At 38.7% G+C, this 20,042-nt stretch overlaps 2 protein-coding genes and 1 long non-coding RNA gene across 5 annotated transcripts; all 3 read left to right on the top strand.

Annotated features, from left to right (window-relative positions):
* Positions 1-244: 244 nt before the first annotated feature.
* Positions 245-7,317, top strand: LOC140828243 (uncharacterized). Its single transcript, XR_012117147.1, has 3 exons — positions 245-967; positions 6,208-6,333; positions 6,554-7,317. It is a non-coding gene; the product is annotated as an uncharacterized lncRNA (long non-coding RNA).
* A 777-nt stretch (positions 7,318-8,094) lies between these two features.
* Positions 8,095-13,794, top strand: LOC140828211 (phosphatidylinositol 3,4,5-trisphosphate 3-phosphatase and protein-tyrosine-phosphatase PTEN2A-like). 3 transcript variants are annotated; one of them, XM_073191197.1, is made up of 13 exons: positions 8,095-8,286; positions 9,274-9,818; positions 10,119-10,220; positions 10,302-10,358; positions 10,549-10,614; positions 11,158-11,334; positions 11,452-11,538; positions 11,619-11,683; positions 11,855-11,931; positions 12,120-12,166; positions 12,468-12,598; positions 12,744-12,813; positions 13,064-13,794. In XM_073191197.1, exons 2-13 carry the CDS (start codon positions 9,300-9,302, stop codon positions 13,595-13,597), a joined length of 1,932 nt encoding a protein of 643 aa, XP_073047298.1. In that variant the 5' UTR covers positions 8,095-8,286; positions 9,274-9,299; the 3' UTR covers positions 13,598-13,794. The 3 variants fall into 3 exon arrangements, with proteins under 3 accessions (XP_073047298.1, XP_073047313.1, XP_073047306.1); XM_073191212.1 differs by having other exon boundaries at positions 8,100-8,286; positions 9,349-9,818; XM_073191205.1 differs by lacking the exon at positions 8,095-8,286 and adding an exon at positions 8,372-8,390 and having other exon boundaries at positions 9,349-9,818.
* A 2,963-nt stretch (positions 13,795-16,757) lies between these two features.
* LOC140828200 (uncharacterized) lies at positions 16,758-19,551 on the top strand. The gene is made up of 7 exons (XM_073191184.1): positions 16,758-16,995; positions 17,082-17,186; positions 17,320-17,446; positions 17,528-17,599; positions 18,548-18,593; positions 18,679-19,111; positions 19,212-19,551. Exons 1-7 carry the CDS (start codon positions 16,953-16,955, stop codon positions 19,250-19,252), a joined length of 867 nt encoding a protein of 288 aa, XP_073047285.1. The 5' UTR covers positions 16,758-16,952; the 3' UTR covers positions 19,253-19,551.
* The last annotated feature ends 491 nt before the right edge of the window (positions 19,552-20,042 follow it).

The following is a 20,042-nucleotide window of genomic DNA, read 5'->3' as shown; positions in this document are numbered from 1 at the left end:
TGAATCCTATAATAGAGAAAAACATATATGCTTGTCCTTTGCGGATGAATGATGTAGTCTTACGATTTCATTGACTGTAAAATTCATATACTGGAATGTGTTGTTAAAATGATAAGATTCATATGGTAAAAATAATAATAACCCATATTTGTGATGTATATTTGCTAGGAAAATCTGTGTATCAACTGTGAACTGAGGATATAGTGAGAATGCTGATTATGGAAAAATGGCACGCCAGGTATGATCGTTATATTGTTACCTTATGATGTCAAGTTTTAAATTCCAATCTTGATTGAAGGACTTTTGTGTAGCATTAATATTTTGCAATTTACCGAAAATTTGTTTTTTAACTCGGACAAAGTTAATTTTATTTATTTTGAATAGGGAGCATTTTTAGATATTTTTGAAAATTTGAATGCATATCTAGCATTTGGTAGATAATGTATCGAACTCTCCGGCTGTTTGTTTTCATGCTCGTCCTGGTTGCCCTTCATTCCTTTCTCCCTGTGATGAAAATTGAGAACAGAAAAATCATCACTGCTCTGTAATTTCCTTTTATTTTCTATCATAAAATCTTTTCACAAATACAACTGAAGATACTTTTATGCAAAGAATAATAAATAATCCACCCAAAAATTTTCTGATGGTTCATCCATCAACTGGAGTTGGTTTTATTCAGATATAGTTGCTTTATCCAAGATTTTAAATTTTGTTTGCATGTGCCTGAGGTGCTCAATTCCGCAATTGAAGCACAAAATCTTTGTGATATGATCCTCCTTCTCCAACTGCCTTTCTTGCCATTTCCTTGCAAAAGCCTACGGCTGGAGGATCCAAATTCACCATTTGGGGTGCCCATGCTCCTGTTGTTATCCCTTTGCCTTTCTTTCTTAAAATCCTTTTGGCATGCCATCTTCATTTTCGTCTTCTTTCACATTTTCTCGTTTCCGGAACGAAATCTCGGCTTGAGGCTGTTACGTGCCTGCGTTTGGGATCGTGTTATGGGTCGTTGGACAGTGAAATCTTTTCGTTCGGAGTAGAATTCCTGTCTTTTTGATTTACGCCCTTGACGACCTATGATTAGTTGAAGAGTTGGGGCTCGAGAGAACAAGAGAACCACCCGATCTTGAAAAATAAACTTTTATTGATAATATTTTTTTGATAAGCATTTCTTTCTCCCAAATCCCTACATATACTAATGATGCAATCCCCCACAACTGAAAGAAAATCCTACCAAATTTAAAAGATATGCTGAAATCTCAAAAACAAGGAAATAGTAAAACAAGGAAATAATTATCTTTGCTAACTAGGGAAAAAATCTTGTTGCTCCTCAACTTTGAACCCTAAATTTCCCATGTGTGAATCGTTGATACCTCTTGGGCTCGTCCTCCTCATTCATGGGCTCTTTCTCCACATTGTTGTCCACAGCCCCTTCTCGGCCCACGTCGTCTTCGCGGCTCGTGACATTGCCGTCCCCTTGAGATGCAAGTTTGTCCTCAAACTTGAAAGAAGGGAATTGGGCTGTGAAGGCTGAAACCGCTTCCCAAGAAGCCTCAGATGGTGCCAGCCCTTGCCAATGAACTAAAAACTCGTGGCCGCCATTGCGTATGCGTGTATCAAGGATGGCCTGCGGTTGTCTGTTCTCCTCTTCTAGGGGAAAATGCGGAAGTACGGGGTCTGCCTCCTGATTGCCCTTGAACTTCTTGAGTGATGAAACATGGAAAACTGGATGGATCTTGGATGATTCTGGGAGTTGAAGTTTGTATGCGACGGAGCCAATGCGACTAACTACCGAAAATGGACCATAGTAACGGGGGCCGAGTTTCTGATTTTTGCGATAAGCTACGGATTTCTGACGATATGGTTGTAGTTTGAGCAGTACCTTGTCCCCCACGTCGAACTGGAGTTCCCGATGAGTAGCATCATATTGCGTCTTCATGGAGTTTTGTGCTTGCAAGAGTCTGTTTTTTAATTCCCCAAGAACTTGATCACGAGTTTGCAACTCTTTATCCACAGAATCAATGCGTGAGAGACCGGGGCAGTATGACAACAGGCGTGGTGGGGGGCGCCCATATACGGCTTCAAAGGGTGTAGTGCGAAGAGAAGAGTGAAAACTGGTGTTGTAGCAATACTCAGACCATGACAGCCAACCTACCCATTTCTTCGGATAATCCCCTGTAAAGCAGCGCAAATACATTTCCACGATGCGATTAACAGCCTCGGTTTGACCATCGGATTGTGGGTGATATGCCGACGTAAAGCATAATTGTGAACCACTCAGGCGAAAAAGTTCCTTCCAAAAAGAGCTTGTAAAAGTGACATCCCGATCAGTAACAATTGTCTCTGGTAGCCCATGCAATTTAAATACGTGATCAAAGAAAATGCGAGCGACGTGCACGGCAGTATACGGATGGGAGAGGGCCAAAAAATGAGCATATTTAGAGAGGCGATCGACGACGACCAACAGCACACTTTTGCCTTGTGACACCGGAAGCCCTTCAACAAAATCCATGGAAATATCGGCCCATATATGCTGAGGTATCGGTAGGGGTTGGAGTAACCCTGCAGGTTTTAAAAGTTCCACCTTATTACGTTGACATATGAGACACGTAGCCACATACTCTTGGACTTGGCGTTTCATTCCTGTCCAAAAGAAATCACGGGAAATGCGGTGAACAGTTTTCTGGAAGCCCTCATGGTAGGCATTATGGGTACCCGAAATGATACTGGCAATGGAGGGCGAGATCTTCGGCAAATAAATACGCTGGCGATACCATATAAGACCATCCCGGAATTCCCAAGGCCCTATAGCTTCACCTTGCTGGATTTTTTGGATAAGGGGTTGAAGCTCGGCCATGTCCCTATGTTCCTCCCGAATGATGCTGAAAATGGCGGATTGCGGCAGGGAGATAGCTTGTAAACTGCCCTCCGCATCATCACGTCTAGACAGCGCATCCGCCACCACGTTGGTGCTGCCGGCTTTGTATTCCACATGAAAATCAAAACCCAGAAGCTTGCTAACCCAATGCTGCTGTGGTGAAGTCGTAATCCGTTGTTCCAGTAAATATTTAAGGCTATAATGATCGGTGCGAACCACAAAAGTGTTGCCCCAAAAATAAGGTCGCCAATGGCGCACCGCTTTAGCTAACCCAATCAACTCTTTTTCATATGCAGAAAGCTTTTTGTGTCGTTGTGGTAAGGGTTGGCTAAAGAAAGCAAGGGGACGCCCATTTTGATGCAAAACTGCACCAATCCCAGTATCAGAAGCGTCGCACTCGACCACAAAGTGTGCTGAAAAATCCGGCAAGGCAAGAACAGGGGTTGTCGTCATAACAGTTTTTAATAGGGCAAACGCACGAGAAGCTTCGTCGCTCCACTTGAAGGAGTTCTTTTTTAATAGCTGCGTAAGGGGAGCTGCGATGGAGCCATAATCCTTGACGAATTTGCGATAATAACCGGTGAGCCCCAAAAATCCTCGCAACCCCTTAACTGTGTTTGGGGCTGGCCATTGTGTGATTGCCTTAATCTTGTCCTCATCAACCTTAACACCCGTTTGATTGACGACGTGCCCTAGATAGGCCACCTCTTTTTTGGCAAAGACACACTTAGATCGTTTCAAGACAAATTGTTGTTGCCGTAATATCGAAAAAACTGTGCGAATATGACACAAGTGGTCGTCCCACGTTGGGCTGTAGATCAAGATATCATCAAAGAAAACCAAAATAAAGTGCCTCAAATATCGCCCAAAGACCGAATTCATGATGGATTGGAAGGTAGAAGGGGCGTTGGTAAGGCCAAAGGGCATTACGACAAACTCAAAGTGGCCGTGGTGGGTGCGGAAGGCTGTCATGTGAACGCAACTAGGATCCATAAGAATCTGGTGGTATCCGGCCCGTAAATCCAGCTTTGAAAAATATTTCGCACCATGAAGCTCCTCCAAAAGCTCGTCTATGACCGGGATCGGGAATTTATCCTTGATAGTTTTTGCATTAAGAGCCCGATAGTCGACACAAAACCTCCAAGTGTCGTCACTTTTCTTGACTAGAAGTACTGGGGATGAAAATGGCGAGTTGCTGGGCCGAATGAGACCCTTCGCGAGCATATCAGCGCATTGTCGCTCAATTTCGTCTTTTTGTGCATGAGGATATCGATATGGGCGTACCACGACGGGATTGGCACCATGTTCCAATATGATTTTGTGATTGGCGCTGCGAGAAGGCGGAAGTCCCCCTGGTTCGGCAAAGATATCAAAAAATTCTTCCAAAAGATTTGATAACTGTCCCTGGGAGTCTTCTTTATTGTTACACAACGTAGATAAATGCAGGCTAGTTGTAGTGCCGCCTTTTTGTACCCCGTATAATGCAATTGTTGTGCCCCCTTGCAAGAATCTCATCGACATATCCTTGAAGTTCCATGTGATAGGGCCCAGTGTTTTGAGCCAATTCACGCCCAAGACGGCTCCAAATTCACCCAATGAGAAAATGAAAAATTCCACACAGAAGGAATGTCGCTCCAGTTGGATGTTTATGTTACGACAAACTCCAGCGCATGATAATTTTTTTCCACTGGCCACTGTCACCCAAAGGGCTGCTGGATTTTCTATTGGCAATTTCAATTTTTCGGCCAAGTTGGTGTCCAAGAAGCAGTGTGTGCTGCCCGAATCTATGAGTACCAAGACCGGAACACCATTAATAGCCCCTTTAATTTTCATTGTTTGCGCTTCTGAGGACCCCGAAATAGCGTGTATGGTCAGCCCCAAGTCGTGTGCTTCCTCTGATTCACTTTGTTCTTCATCGGTTAATTCTAACCAAAATAATTTTTTGCATCGATGACCGGGGACATACATTTCATCACAGTTAAAACAGAGCCCCCGTGATCGGCGCTCCTCCATCTCCGCTCGATTCAATTTCTTAACAAACGGCGGTGGACTTGGATTAAGCCCCGGTTTGCGCGGTGCTTGAGTCCCTTCTTTTCGCTCGAATAGGCGAGCAAGGCTCATTGCGCTTGCTAAATCCTTGGGCTGCTGGATTTCCACCTCAATTGCAATTTGTTCCCTTAACCCGCTGATGAATATTTCTACTTCTTGTTCGCTGGTGAGAGCACAGGCATGGGCAGGCAGTTGTTCGAATCGGCGCTGATATTCCCCTACGGTTCCTGTTTGGCGTAACTTAGATAATTCTCCCAATTTATTGCTGCGGATAGTCGGGCCAAATCGGAGATTGCATTGGTTCTTGAACTCTTCCCACTGTAAGTTTGGTCTATCTCTTTCCAATTTGAGGAACCATACTTGCGCTTCTTCTTCTAGGTGGAAGGATGCTAACTCCACCTTTTCCTCTTCCGGTGTATGTTGATGTCGAAAAAAAATGTTCGCACCGATGGATCCATCCCAACGGGTCTCCCTGGCCATTGTAACTAGGAAAATCTAGTTTTGAGTATTTTGGAATATACCTACGGCCTTCTCCTTCGTCGACGCGCTTCGAGTCCTCACGGCGTGGAATGCGCGAGTCCCTGTAGCTACTTTCCCCGTGGTGCCCTCCTGAATTTTCAGAACGTGTGTTTGTCAAGTTCAGTGAAAGCTCCTGCAATTGTGCGGCCATCTCCTGCTGCCGCTGTTCGGTTGCACGTTTATCCTCCTGATACATTTTCATGAATGCCGCAAATTGTTGTTCCAGCTTGCTGATATCCCCCATAACGGCTGGCTCTGATACCAATATGTTACGTGCCTGCGTTTGGGATCGTGTTATGGGTCGTTGGACAGTGAAATCTTTTCGTTCGGAGTAGAATTCCTGTCTTTTTGATTTACGCCCTTGACGACCTATGATTAGTTGAAGAGTTGGGGCTCGAGAGAACAAGAGAACCACCCGATCTTGAAAAATAAACTTTTATTGATAATATTTTTTTGATAAGCATTTCTTTCTCCCAAATCCCTACATATACTAATGATGCAATCCCCCACAACTGAAAGAAAATCCTACCAAATTTAAAAGATATGCTGAAATCTCAAAAACAAGGAAATAGTAAAACAAGGAAATAATTATCTTTGCTAACTAGGGAAAAAATCTTGTTGCTCCTTAACTTTGAACCCTAAATTTCCCATGTGTGAATCGTTGATACCTCTTGGGCTCGTCCTCCTCATTCATGGGCTCTTTCTCCACATTGTTGTCCACAGCCCCTTCTCGGCCCACGTCGTCTTCGCGGCTCGTGACAGAGGCCTCGATTCTTTTTGCAGTTTCATGTAATGGATCAAGTTTCTAACTGACCATGCTTCCAAAACACATAATAACAGAATTGGGCTTCTCGGAATCCAGGCATGTCGAGCATTATTGCATATCAATGGTTGATTTCTTCCCTCTTTATACGTTCTTCATCTCCATTGCTGCAAACAATAGGGGCCTATGCTCCAGAGTTTCTGGTTGGCATAATCCAGATTCCAGCTCAAGCTCATAGAAGCTGTTTAATGATAACTCCATAGCTTCTCCACTCCGATTCCCTCACTCCTTCACTCGGATCCATCAACTTGGAAAACTGACTCTTGATTCCACTTGTTGAAACTCAGGTACACTCACAAGCTTCAACTGATGTGAAAGATTGGGCAAAACAAATGGTTCTGAACAAGACAACATTTGTTGCAAGGACTGTGGTAGCATGGCACTTCAGAGCGTGGCGCCTCAGTTGCTCTGAAGCACACCTCGCAAAGAAACTTGTTCCCTGGAAAACAAAATCTCGGGGTACAGAATTTTGCAGCAGAATCAACAATCCAAGTCCAGAACATTTTAGAACAATACAACTAGGATTTATTTCTTGGATGACTCTCAACTGGTTCTTGCAGCAAATAAATGGTTTTCACAAACTTCCCAATTATTCATCTGTGGTGAACCGGGTTAAATTCACCATATAATCAGGCCATCCTGATTCTTTACACCTGATGACGTAATTTGGCCATTTGTTGCTTTGTGTCTTGTGGCAATGTGCCATTAATGGGAGAGAAAGAATGTGGCTGATCCATCACTAAAACCGACTCGAGAACTTGCTCTCGACGATGCTCAAGAAAGCAAACCAAGGTTAAGAATTACAGAGATTGAAATCTGGTTAGACTGGAAACACGAGCCATAAGTTTGTGTTAGTAGTGATTATTTGTATCTATTGTGAGTACATATAGAGTGGCTGATTCTGTATCTTATTAGAAACTCTATTTGTCCAAATATGTCCATCCCCGTTTCGCTAGCTAACTGGAGTTGGAGAGGCTATTTAATATGACAAAAACTTGTGTGAGACGGTCTCAATTTTGTGAGACAGATATCTTGTTTGGGTCATCCATGAAAAAATATTACTTTTTGGTAAGCTATTTAGATAAAATTTCGATTTTTAATTTCAGAAATTTGATAATATAAAATTATAAAACAAAAAAACCATAAATATACCAAAATATTATTTATTGGTTGTCTTGATGGCAAAAAAAATTCTAAGATTTATGCATGTATTCTTAAAAATGGTGTGTTTATGTGTTTTTTAATCTTGACTTGATATAATTAAATTATTAAACAAAATTCATGTTTAATACTATTAAACTCACTTAAACTTATAAATTGGAAGTTTGAGTCATGATAACAAGTTTCATCAATCTTTTAGAACCATGTCAGCATAAGGGTTAATGATCTAATGCTAGATTCAATGATCGAAAGTTGATTTAAGTGATGTTTGCAAATTGAACTAGGTCGATAGATCTAATATGAGAGCCTTGTCATAGTATTTTGATGATATGAAACTCGCAACTACTTTTTTTTTGTGTACGCTGGTTAAACTTCGGACTAACGCGATGACCTGTATACCACGTTACTCACGTAAAAAAAACTAAATAAGCTTAGTGTGACAAACTCAGCCAAAAAAATAATAAAAAGAATCATATTCTTAACCATTAATCAAACGTTTACGTATTTAAGCTCTTCACCTCGTCACAGCACATCGCTGACCAGGTTTGTTTCAACAATTCATTTAGAAATTGGGCATACGATATTTTTGGGCCTGTATATGGGCCCATTTAGAAATGTGAGCCACTGACCGTTCTTAATAGGTTCAGCGTCCGATTTATTACAAAACCGTAACAGAAGGATGGGATCTTTTTTGTCCTTATCATATAGATCAGACAGATTTTTGATAATTGAAGGTATTTTTTTGTATATTTTCGAAAGAAATTTAATTAAAAAATAGGGCGATTCTGTATGCGGGAACTCCAGCAGTGAGCAGCCACCGCTACTCGAGGCCTTTCGCCGCCGTTGACTTGGATTTCGGGTATCTATCTATATCTCTGCTCGTAAATTAAGAGTGCTTTGGGTTCGTATTTCAAATTTTCAGGACTCTGAGCTGTAATTGATTTCATTTTCTGTTACAAATGTGTGAGTAATTTTGGATCGGCGGGGGAATCAATCAACAACAGTTTCAGAAATTGGGGATATTTGCTGCAAATGAATTTCCTTTTCAATTGATTGGATTAATACTATTATTTTGTATCATATATAGGCCGTAGTTTCGTCTTGATATTCAGTTTTTGTTTATGATGATGATTTTGTGTATATATCGTGATTTGATTGTTCTCCATTGCCAATATACTGAGTGTGATGAAGTGCGGAAGTTATTGGTAACCTTTTCGGTCAAGAATCATGAGGATGATTAGCACGTTGGTCACATGTTATGTATTATGTCTAGGTAGAATTTTTTAGATATTTTTTTTGCTATGGTGTTTGTACAAATTCTATTGGGATATGAGTGGAATGTTAGATTTGTATGTTAGAGCCAAATTTACCCATTAACAGGTTTTTATCCACCTATCCATCCATCTATTTAGATGTTTATTTAGGGCAAGGGGATGTCAGTTAAGTGGGTGGGTGAATTTTGTAAATTTGTTCTATGAGATTGTTTTTCTAGATTTCGAGTAATGGAGAACTTTGTCATTTGCATATATGATAAACCCTGAATCCTTCCTATCAAACTGTAGGGAATCTCTATTCCATTGCTGTTTGCCCGTATCAAAACAAAATAGGGTAGTTTTGGAGTTTTCATACAGCTACGATTGAGTTTACATTTTTTAAGTTGCCGGTGATTCATTCTTCTGTTGTTGATCAGCTTGGAGGGAGTTACTTGAGTTTGCTTCAGGGTTGCAATAATGTTTTCCAACCTCATACTTAGTTGCCTTGTCTCATATGTGGAAGCTATTGGCACTCTGTTGTATATTCTACATGTATATAACCTCACTAAGTTTCTGTTTCTTCATGTTTTCAGTGTGAAATGTACTCAAGCAATAGCCAATGCACCCTCCCTTATTTGTAAGGAGCATAATTTCGTTTTTGCTGCCAGGTTCCTGTGATTCTTTAAGTGTTAACATTTCAGCTGTTGGAATGAGTTTGGAATCTTCTGATTCGTCAAATCCTCAAAATATTAAGACTACAGATGTACCGATGTCTAATCCCGTGGAATCTGCGCCTGATAATTCTCAACGTGACTCACCTTCGAAGTTTTCTGCTTCTGGCATCTCCACTTGGGCAAAAAATCTAAAAATTCCCCAGCCGTTTGTGGGTTCCAAGGATGAATCACCCTCTGGAAATTCGGGGCAGTCAACCTTTTCACGTTTCACTAGTGGGTTTGGATTGCGCATGTCTCCAAAATCTCCTCAATCAGATGAAAATTCTGATTTAACTTCACCAACCAACCAGTCCAGCTTTATTGGTACCATTACAAAAGGTTTTGTCGACTCATCTAAAAGTGCAGTTAAGGCGGTGCAGGTCAAAGCTCGCCATGTTGTATCCCAAAATAAAAGAAGATACCAGGTGGCTTACACTTTTACGGAATAATCATAAATGTAGATGGTTCAATTATTTCCTTGTTTAGGCAGAATGCATTTTAGATTTTAATTGTTCTGTTTGTGGGTCGAAGTCCATTTTCGTTTGTTTAAAAAATTATGAAACATTAAAATTATCTTTATGCTTCCATTGCTGGCAGTGATGTGTTATTTGATATGATTTTTTCCTTTGTTGGTGGAAGTTAATTTCTGTTTATCATTATGTATTTCTGGTTGTACAATGCTCCTGTAAACTGGCGTGTTTCTCTGACGACAATTATTTTTATAGGAAGGGGGATTTGATTTAGATATGACCTACATCACAGAGAACATCATTGCCATGGGCTTCCCCGCTGGTGATATGAGCTCTGGATTTTTCGGTTATGTGGAGGTACCAAATCCTATTTCTCAAACATGGCACACAAATAATTGCTAATTCTTCTAATTTGAACTGAATAAGGATCATGTTTAGGGATTATACAGGAACCACATGGAGGAAGTAATCAGGTTCTTTGAAACTTATCACAAGGTGATGAAATTATTATGTTGTCTTTTAGTGTCCGTTAGTTACTATAATTATGATCAATATATGGCAGGAATTTTGTTGTCATCACCCAACCCTTGAATGATTATGGTGTATGGGTCTTTGCCCACAAGTTTTTCGTCATTTCATTTCAGGGCCACTGCTATTGCTTGATTACTATATTCAAATTGTGCAGGGGAAATACAAAGTATACAACCTTTGTTCTGAAAGATTGTATGATGCATCATTGTTTGAGGGAAAGGTTTGTTATTGTTTATCATATCTTATTCTATCGATTAGCCAATCTAATATTATAATTATGAATCTTTTAAGTGTGCCTATTTTCCTTCTTTAATTTTGCCCTGTTATTCTTGTTAGCAGCAGGTGCTATACTCGCCTTTAATATGCTTGTGCCATTTAAAGTTGTTACTGTGGTTGATGTCTTGTCCTTTGAAGCTGTGAGATGTCTTTTCTTTCAGATGTTCAGTTTTCCCCCTTTTAACAACCTTTTGCGTTTTTTATCTTCCTCTTCCCCCTCTTTTTCTCAAGTTTACTGTTGTGTAGCCTGTATTTAGGTTCCACATTGTAATGCAAAACCAAGATAAATCTTGCTGCAACTCCCATTTCTTAGTAATGGAGGCGTGGCTAAATTTTCAGCTCTATCAATAATAGTAGAAATATTGTTTGTTTACTTTGGCATTTTATTATGTCTTGTTTTGGAAAGAAGCAAAGTTTGCATATAGCGAAGCTGGAAATTGGTTTTACTCTGTCATTATTACATTATCCTTTTTTACAATTTCTACAGGTGGCTAGCTTTCCGTTTGATGATCACAATTGCCCTCCTATCCAGCTCATTCTGTTATTTTGTCAAAGCGCATATTCATGGTTGAAGGAAGATATTGAAAATGTCGTCGTTGTGCATTGTAAAGCAGGAATGGCAAGGACAGGATTGATGATTTCTAGTCTTCTTCTGTACCTGAAGGTTAGTTTTATCATGGTTCTTTGAATGCTTCATAAGCTGTTCTCATATTAACAGTAATGATTTGTGGTTGTATACTGTTTTATGAGCATCTTTATGTTGTCATTTGCTATTTTTCAGTTCTTTCCCACAGCGGAGGAATCAATTGATTACTACAACCAGAAAAGATGTATTGATGGGAAAGGGCTTGTTCTGCCTAGTCAGATTGTGAGCTGTCAGCTGTCTCAATTATTGTTAATTTTCTTTCGTATATTTTTGTTTAAGATTCATAATCGTCTTTCTTGTAGAGATATGTCAAGTATTTTGAACGAATCTTAGTTTATTTCAATGGAGAAAATCAGCCCGGTCGTAGGTATGTACCATTTAGGAATCAATGAATTTAGTATTCATGTCGATGTTACTGCTCCCATGATCAATGTTGCATCATCATGGATGCTGTGATAAAATGGTATATGGAAAAGCAAGGATGTGTCTGTCCTCCGTGACTAGATGGTCGAAATCATCATGAATTGCATTAATGCAGGTGCATGCTCAGAGGATTCCGGCTGCATAGATGCCCATACTGGATCAGGCCTTCAATTACAGTTTCTGATCATAACGGTAACCCCTATCTCTGTCATATTTGATCTTGTGCATGCTAGTTATGCTGTAAAGCAACTACTTCTCTTAGTTTTTGAGTATTGGTATCAGCATATATCTTTTACCACTTTAGTTAACGTTGCCTCATGACACCATTTTTTACCATATTTCAATTGTTTGTCTCTAACCTGATGTCCTCCACTCTGCAGGTGTGCTATTCACAACAAAAACACATCCTAGAACCAAGGATTCATCGGTTAGTCATCCTTCTTGCAATCTGTGTCAGATTTTGGCACATGTTCGTGTCTTTATCATTCAATTCTTTCGCAGATAGCACATTAACAATTGCTTATGCTTCATAAGCCTATGAGTTATTTTACGAGAACAGGTTTCATTAATCCATTAATTAGCTTTCAGTTGTCATCATTAGAAATTATGAATGATTTTATGAACTAGTCATTTTGAACCTTCAGAAAATCAGAGGAATGACTTGTTACAATGTGGTTGAATCTTTGGTTTCCTGAACTTGTTTATTTTTCATGTGCTGTTTTTTGCAGCCTGAAGATTATTGGTTTAGTGCACCTAAGAAAGGGATAATGGTGTTTGCCCTTCCTGGGGAGCCTGGTCTGACAGAGTTGGCTGGCGATTTCAAAATCCATTTTCATGATCGCCAAGGAGACTTTTATTGGTATAATAAATTAATGTCATCTGATTTTTTTCCCTGTTGTGATGATGTTTCTCTTTTTTTTTTCCCTTACCAGAACCTGGTTAAGAAAGGAGAGGTGATATTATTGTCTTCGTTTTGTAACATTTATAGTTTTCCTGATTATCAGCTGGTTAAACACCACAATGATCGAGAACCGGAAAGTTCTGAACACAAGTGATCTTGATGGTTTTGACAAGGTAAAATTCATGCTTTGCTACTAGATTATTTCGACTGTGGACCCACGCTAGAGGTTATTGCAATTTCAAGAGTATTCTTATCAGCTGGTTAAACAGCACGATGATAAGAATTGTTACTGGTTGTCTTGACTGTGAATGGCGACAGTGGCATTTTGTGGCATAGAACCTTCTATTTCTATTCCTTCTTTCATCCGAGGGCTCGCTCAGTCTGTTGTACATAACAATAATACTATTATCCATTCGTGTGCAGAGAAAACTGCCATCCCCGGGCTTCCAAGTCGAAGTTGTACTCGTAGATTATGATGCTGCTGACGTTTCAACAAGAACCCCAGCCGAAACCACTACTGATGAATCTATCCAAACTTCCAGTGCAAGTACAAACACAAAACCTAGTCCCATCCCTGTTGAGGAGCCTGCAGCTGCAAATAACTCGAATAAAGAGGACGACGTGTTCTCCGACAACGAAGATGAAGTATCCGCATCTTCACAATCCAATCAGTCTGGTAAGCCTCCCCAAGTTAGTTCAACTTTGACTGCCAAAGATGCTTCACCGAACAGCAAAGATGGCTCGAATCAAATAGCAAATTTGACTCACAAAACAGAACAAGTCTCGTTAGGAACTTCAGGTTCAACTCGATCTGAGCCAAGCAGAGAGGCTATTGGAGTAAATTCGTCGACAAACGAAGCATCAAAGCCAGTGGAGGGGGTGAGTGAGTTCAAAGCAATGGCTGCGGATGCTTCGATATTTTCATTTGGAGATGACGATGATTCTGAAAGTGAGTAGTTTGTTATGTACATATATGCTTGTGAATGCTCATAAAGTTCACAACCCTGTGGTGTTCATTTCATTTCATTCCTTTTTAAAGGTTTAATGGTTTGTTTGGGAATGCTTTTGCGGTTGGATCATTCTGAATTTGTCGTATGTACATAATATTTTAGTATACTTTTAAATATTTAGTTATGAAAGATTTGCTGTAAATCTCTGTATAACCTTAAGGTATGAGAGCTAATTCGGCCTCATTCAGATTGGGGACACTACTAAAAAGAAATTTATTTGAAATCTTCGTACCCTCTAAACCAACATACTGAAATATTATTAAACATACTAATAATAATAAATAATAATAAGTTTTGGTTTGAGAAATTTTTTGAATCCGTCATCGTCTTGTCATATTAATATTTTTGAAACGGAGATGGGACGAGGATGAGGAGTTGATCACTGAAATTTCGTCCCCGAACCCGAAAAAACGGGGATCGGGACGGATATGGAGGTGGGGATGGAATTCAGGGATTGGGATGATAAACCCGCTACGATCCATTGCCATCCCTAATTCGAGTGTAGGAGCGTATACAATGGTGTGGATGAAGACTTCATCCCATGTTGACCATAGTATTGATAAATTTATCTCATGTTTTTGTAATTGTGAGATGGTGTTGAAGGAAGATGTTGAAATATTTTTATTATTATTATTTAATAGATTTTAATTATTGTATTTTTTTATTTATCATAAGTTTTAAAATTTTAATTTGTTACAATAATATGCGCATTTATCATGCTTCTTTTACATATTTTGGGCAATTTTTTTAGTGCTCTTTTTCTAGAGCAATCCTCACATCACCTCTTTGTGCCACTCTTCACACATTATTTTGAGCATATCCACCATGTTTACATATTTCGATTCTTCTCATCTCATGACCTTTTTGAAGGTCTTTCTTCCCATTGTTCCCATGATTTTGCTCACTTCCTGCACGTCGTCTCCTTCTCGGCGGTTCGTATATCGGATATTGTGGAAAAAGAAGTTGGAGATTTCACCATCAACATTCTTCAGTTCCTTCCTAGCATTCATCGAAGCTCTTTTGAATTATTCGAACGTCCATGTCTCCATTTTGGTTGATTCCTCAGTATTATCCTAACTTTCTCATTGGACTATGAAATCTTATAATCTTGCTCCAATATCATTTTAGCTTGAGAATAATAAACAAAAAAAATCTAAATAGGAAATTGATAAATTGCGATTTAAAAAAATCTGGAATGAATACTTTCATATCAATTGACGATCCACTTTAGTTGTGTGCTTCTAGTTCACTCAATTTATTTGGAACGCGAACACTCGTATAGCAACACCATTGTAATGTTGTCCCTTGAACGTACTTTTCATCAATTTGACAACTCATAGTTGTATTCATTCCAAACCAATATTTGAAAATTAGTATTGCTTTGACAATTGTCAAGTGCCAAATTGGTGGAAGTTTTGCACCATACCTTTACGAGATTTTCATCTTCGACCTTCATCTAATGTTTCCTTGTGATGCCTCAACCCCAACATCCACAACAATGTTCTTCCATTTCCTTATTGGTTTAGAAGATGTTGTTTCAAAAGTAGGAGGGACTTGGATGTGATTTTGGGATAATTCAGTTAGGTTAACATAAAGCTCAACATTTGCTCGACGTTAAATTGAGAAGAATTTGGTGAAGGAATATCGAGATCATCATTTTTTCACGAATCTATTTTTCAAATTTGGATTGAAAATGAAAAAAATAGGAATAAATCTTGAGTTTTTGGATTAACGTGGAAGAAAATTCGAATGTCTCAGGTATAATGAGGTAAATTTATAAAAATACGCTTGGATTTCAGAATCTTCAAAAAAAAATTCAGCTCATTTTTCAGAATTTATTTTTCCATTTTAAAATATTTTTTAATATTATATTAAAAAAAATTAAGTTTGGGTTCTGCAAGCTGACCGCGTCCTCTTCGCCCGTTTGACATGTTCTAACAACTCGTGTGGTAACATAAATTTGTCCAAAAGTATTTTCCAAGCTGGTCGTAAAGATCTCTTATAAGACGATCTCACGAATATTTATCCGTGAGACGAATCAACTCTGCCGATATTTCCAATAAAAAACAACACTCTTAGCATAAAAAGTAATTTTTTTTATGAATTACCCAAATAAGAGATCCGTCTCACAAAATATGACATGTACGACCATCTCACATAAATTTTTTTGCCTGCAAGTGCATATCATTCAATATGTTAGGAAAAAATAATAAATTTCTCGAATTTAAATACTTATATCCAATTAATTAATTATATATCACAAAAAATATCAGTGGATTGACTATTTTTTCAATTAAGAAAAAGAGTGGGTCTCATGTGAGAGGGTCAATCTTACCCACATTCACAATAAAAAGTAATACAATTAGCATAAAAAGTAATATTTTTTCATGGATGATCCAAATAAGAGATCCGTCTCACAAATACGACCCGTGAAACCGTCTCACACAAGTTTTTGCCTAAGAAAAAATGTTCAATATCTTATCCTTTATTCGGGGGCGTGACCCTGCACGTTTAGAATGAGATGAGACTCTAAGCCGACGGAATGAATTTAATGATTATTTGTGATTTTTTAGCTAATTGTAATATATTATATTAATTGTTCTTATATGTCGATTTAGTCCCTAAGTGATTATTTGCCTAGGTTATAATTAGTTGAAGTGTTCGAACCGTGAATTGTTGATTGTCGAGTACTATATCGAGTCGATTTTAATACTTTAGGGACTAAATCGACATATAAATATATTGAGGGATTGAATAGAGAATAAACCCATACAATATGACCATTTGTTGTATTATTAATAATTATCTTATGTAATTTTTTAAAATATGATTGAAAAAAAATTTAATTTTGACAAAAACTTGTATGAGACGATCATGGATCGTATTTTGTGAGACAGATCTTTTATTTAGATTATTCATGAAAAATTATTATTTTTTATGCTAATATTATTATTTTTTATTGTGAATATCGTAGAGTCACATGTAAAGATTCGTGAAATGGTCTCACACAAACATCCTCTCTTTAATTTTAAATATGATTTCGAAGCCAAGGTTGCATGGAAATTTCTTGGAACGTAAGAACTCACGCGTTAATTACCTGACGCGGCGCGGGGCACTGTGAGGACACTTCGCACACTATAAATACCCTTCGATCCCAAAACCCGTATCCGAATTTCCTTTGTCAACTCTAATTTAATCCAATTCGTCGATTTGGAGTTTTAATTGCAAGTTGCATCGTTACTGCGGTGAAGCGATTGAGTTAAGGCCAAGCCCGAGGTTGCTTCCCTTTAATCGATTGCTCAATGTCGACTTTTGGCATTCAAGGTCAACCGCTAGAGATTACAGGTACGATATATGTCCAGATTTTGCTTTTTATGTTTATATATTTCATGTTTGATTTGTTTATTATCACGTTTTGGATTGGATTTCAGTTGTTGGTTGTAACAAATTGAAAAATACTGAATGGATCACCAGGCAAGATCCCTACGTTTGTATTGAATATGGTAGCTCCAAGTTTCGTACGCGTACTTGTAAAGGTTTGTCTCTATATATTCACGTGAAATTTTGTGTATCTTGAGTTGCTGACTGTAATCTCGGTTCTATTCAGGAGTTTTGCCATCTTTGTTTGAATCTTTTTTTTTTTTTTTTTTTTTTGTGAAATTTGCGCAGATGGAGGGAAGAATCCTACTTTTCAAGAGAAATTCGTGCTTTCCTTAATAGAAGGGTTGAGGGAATTCAGTGTTAATGTGTGGAACAGAAATACTCTGACTTACGACGATTTCATAGGCAGCGGAAAGTAATGATTTTTATCTCTTTGATGGCTCTTTTTTAAAGATGTTGTTTCATTATTTTTGACCTTTGAGTTTGGTGTATCTAGAGTTCAACTACAGAGAGTTCTATCCACTGGTTACGACGATAGCTCATGGGCTCTTCAGGACAAAAAGGGAAGGTAAAATCTGAGGATGAAACTACATTACGAATTGCGTTACCAGCACAATGAGTGAGCTTAAATTAATGTAGTTGTTTGCTTGTACTTTTTGAAACTAGAATGCTGAGTGTTTTCACTTATCAGCTATATCAAGAATTGTGTTCGAGGGCGACCCAACGAGTTCAGCGGAGAGGTTTAATTCATTTGGGGGAGGCAAATTGGTGTTTTTGGTAAAATTATAAATAAATATTTTGTCGGAGGGGCCCCTTTACCCCTTTTGCTGGGTCTGCCCCTGATTGTCAATGTGTACATATAGAGCTTGTATGCTGGCGACTGCGTTAGCAGCATTGTGAGTTAGCTGACATGCACGTAGTTGTTTCAATGTGCTTCCCGAAAGTTTTTCTAAAATGTTGGTTGGAAGCAGCGGTGAATCATGGATTGTGTTGAGGGGGCGTGACGAGTTTAGTTGGGTTTCCTCGATTCATTTGGAACTTGGGAGGAGGCAAAATTAGCAAAATTTGAAAGAATTATAAATAAATTTTTTTCTTTGAGGGACACCCTTTTACTCCTTTGCTGGGGTAGCCCCAGATTCACTGTGAGCGTAGAGAGCTTGCATGCTTCTGATTGAGTCTCATAAAATCTCTAAAAACTGTGAAATGATTTACATTCTTAATTCATGAAACCAAAGATTGGTGTAGATTGGATGCTAGTATACTTTGTTTTGACATTCATCTATTTTGCGAGCTCTGAGTGATCCTGTGATGAGTATATCTTTTCTGGGAAATCATGCATGAGTTTGTTTAAATGCACTATGCCTTTTGCTTTGTTAAGAAAACTTCTCTATGCCTTTGCTATGGCACATGCTACTCTATTTTGTTCGTGTGAACTTAAGTTCGCTGCGTTTGTCCACATATTCGACCTGTCCAAATACATATATAGACAGCTTATATATGTGTTTTTCATCTATAGGCATGCTGGAGAAGTTCGATTAATACTCCACTATGCTGATGCCTATGTAAGTCAAGAATAGTCCTTTTCTTTCATACGAGTCCCAATAATTATCTAAGCTTATGAGTTATGAACACGTCTTGTGTTTTCAGAAGCCAGTTACCAGTCATCTCCCATCAGTTTCACCATATTCGGTAACGCCAGGTCCGCAAGTCTCTCTCTACTCAGCACCTCCAGTCTCTTCATATCCGCCAACGAGTATCCCAGCTCCGGCTCATTCTCTGTCATACCCTCCTAATCCAGCAGTATATCCCCCACCTTCAGCTCCTCCATCATACCCTCCAAATCAAGCAGTATATCCCCCACCTTCGGCTCCTCCATCATATCCTCCTAATCCAGCATTATATCCCCCACCTTCAGCTCCGTCTCCATCATACCCTCCTAGTCCAGCAGTATATCCCCCACCCTCGTATCATCAACCACCTACATATCCTCCAACTTATCCACCAGGTCCATCTCCTTCAGTGTATCCTCAGCATTCAGTGTATCCTCCGCCATCCAACGACCCACACTACTATCCTCCAGGTAAAAGTTACCTATTTTTACCTAATTTATAGCTTTTATTTTATGGAGCCAAATGGCTAAATTTTCTAAAAAAGTTAATACAATCTATCCTGTGCAACAGGTTTATATCCACCATCTCCTTATCATCCTCGGCAATACTAAGACAACAAGCTTTGCTCCATACCAGCTGCAACGGGCATCCACCTCTCTGCCACTATTTGAGTTCCTTTTTTTGCCGTGTGGCTGTTTCCAATATTGTAAATAAATATAGAAAATGAGTAGTTTTAAGATTCTTTACCAGCTATTTCAAAAGTGTATATTTTGTAATTATAGAATGCTAAATTCTAGCATTTGATATTTTATTGTTTTGGCCGTGGTCGCCTAGAATGGGCTTTTGACCATTAATCCAATCCATGTAATAAGATAAGATGTTTATTAATTTGAGTGAAATATTTATTTAATCGATTTTGATATATTTTGATCTCTCTATAAAAGAAATTCGTATCCAACCATTCGATATAAACCCGAAAAAATGCAACTGACGTCTCTCCTCTCGCATACGTCTAGTATGTTATTTACATTTTCGAGTAATTGTAAGTATTCTAGTACTCCTCATTTAACTGTGAAAGCATTCGTTATTGTTCGTGTTCAAGATACCGTAGGTCGGACTGATGCAGGTCTTGAAATACAAGCTTTTGTTATTCTGTTATGTTAAAGTGGCAGAAAAATGACTGACGATTTTGAAAAGTTGAGGAGTAGTCGCATTTTGATTATTGAGTTGTGGGCCGCTTTTGACCCATGCAACAACTTTTGATGGTGGTTTTTAGTTAATTAATTAATTATTAAAGCGGATTTCGACTTTAGTTTAGTCATTACCTAATCCAATCATTTTCCCCTAACAATTTAGATGTTCCCTCTTCACCATATCATTAATAGAATTGATCATCCACGA

This window comes from Primulina eburnea, chromosome 1, assembly GCF_022965805.1.
Source record: "Primulina eburnea isolate SZY01 chromosome 1, ASM2296580v1, whole genome shotgun sequence".
Taxonomy (NCBI): Eukaryota; Viridiplantae; Streptophyta; class Magnoliopsida; order Lamiales; family Gesneriaceae; genus Primulina; species Primulina eburnea.
Note: the sequence above shows the minus strand (reverse complement) of the source record. Positions and strands in the feature narration are given on the sequence as shown.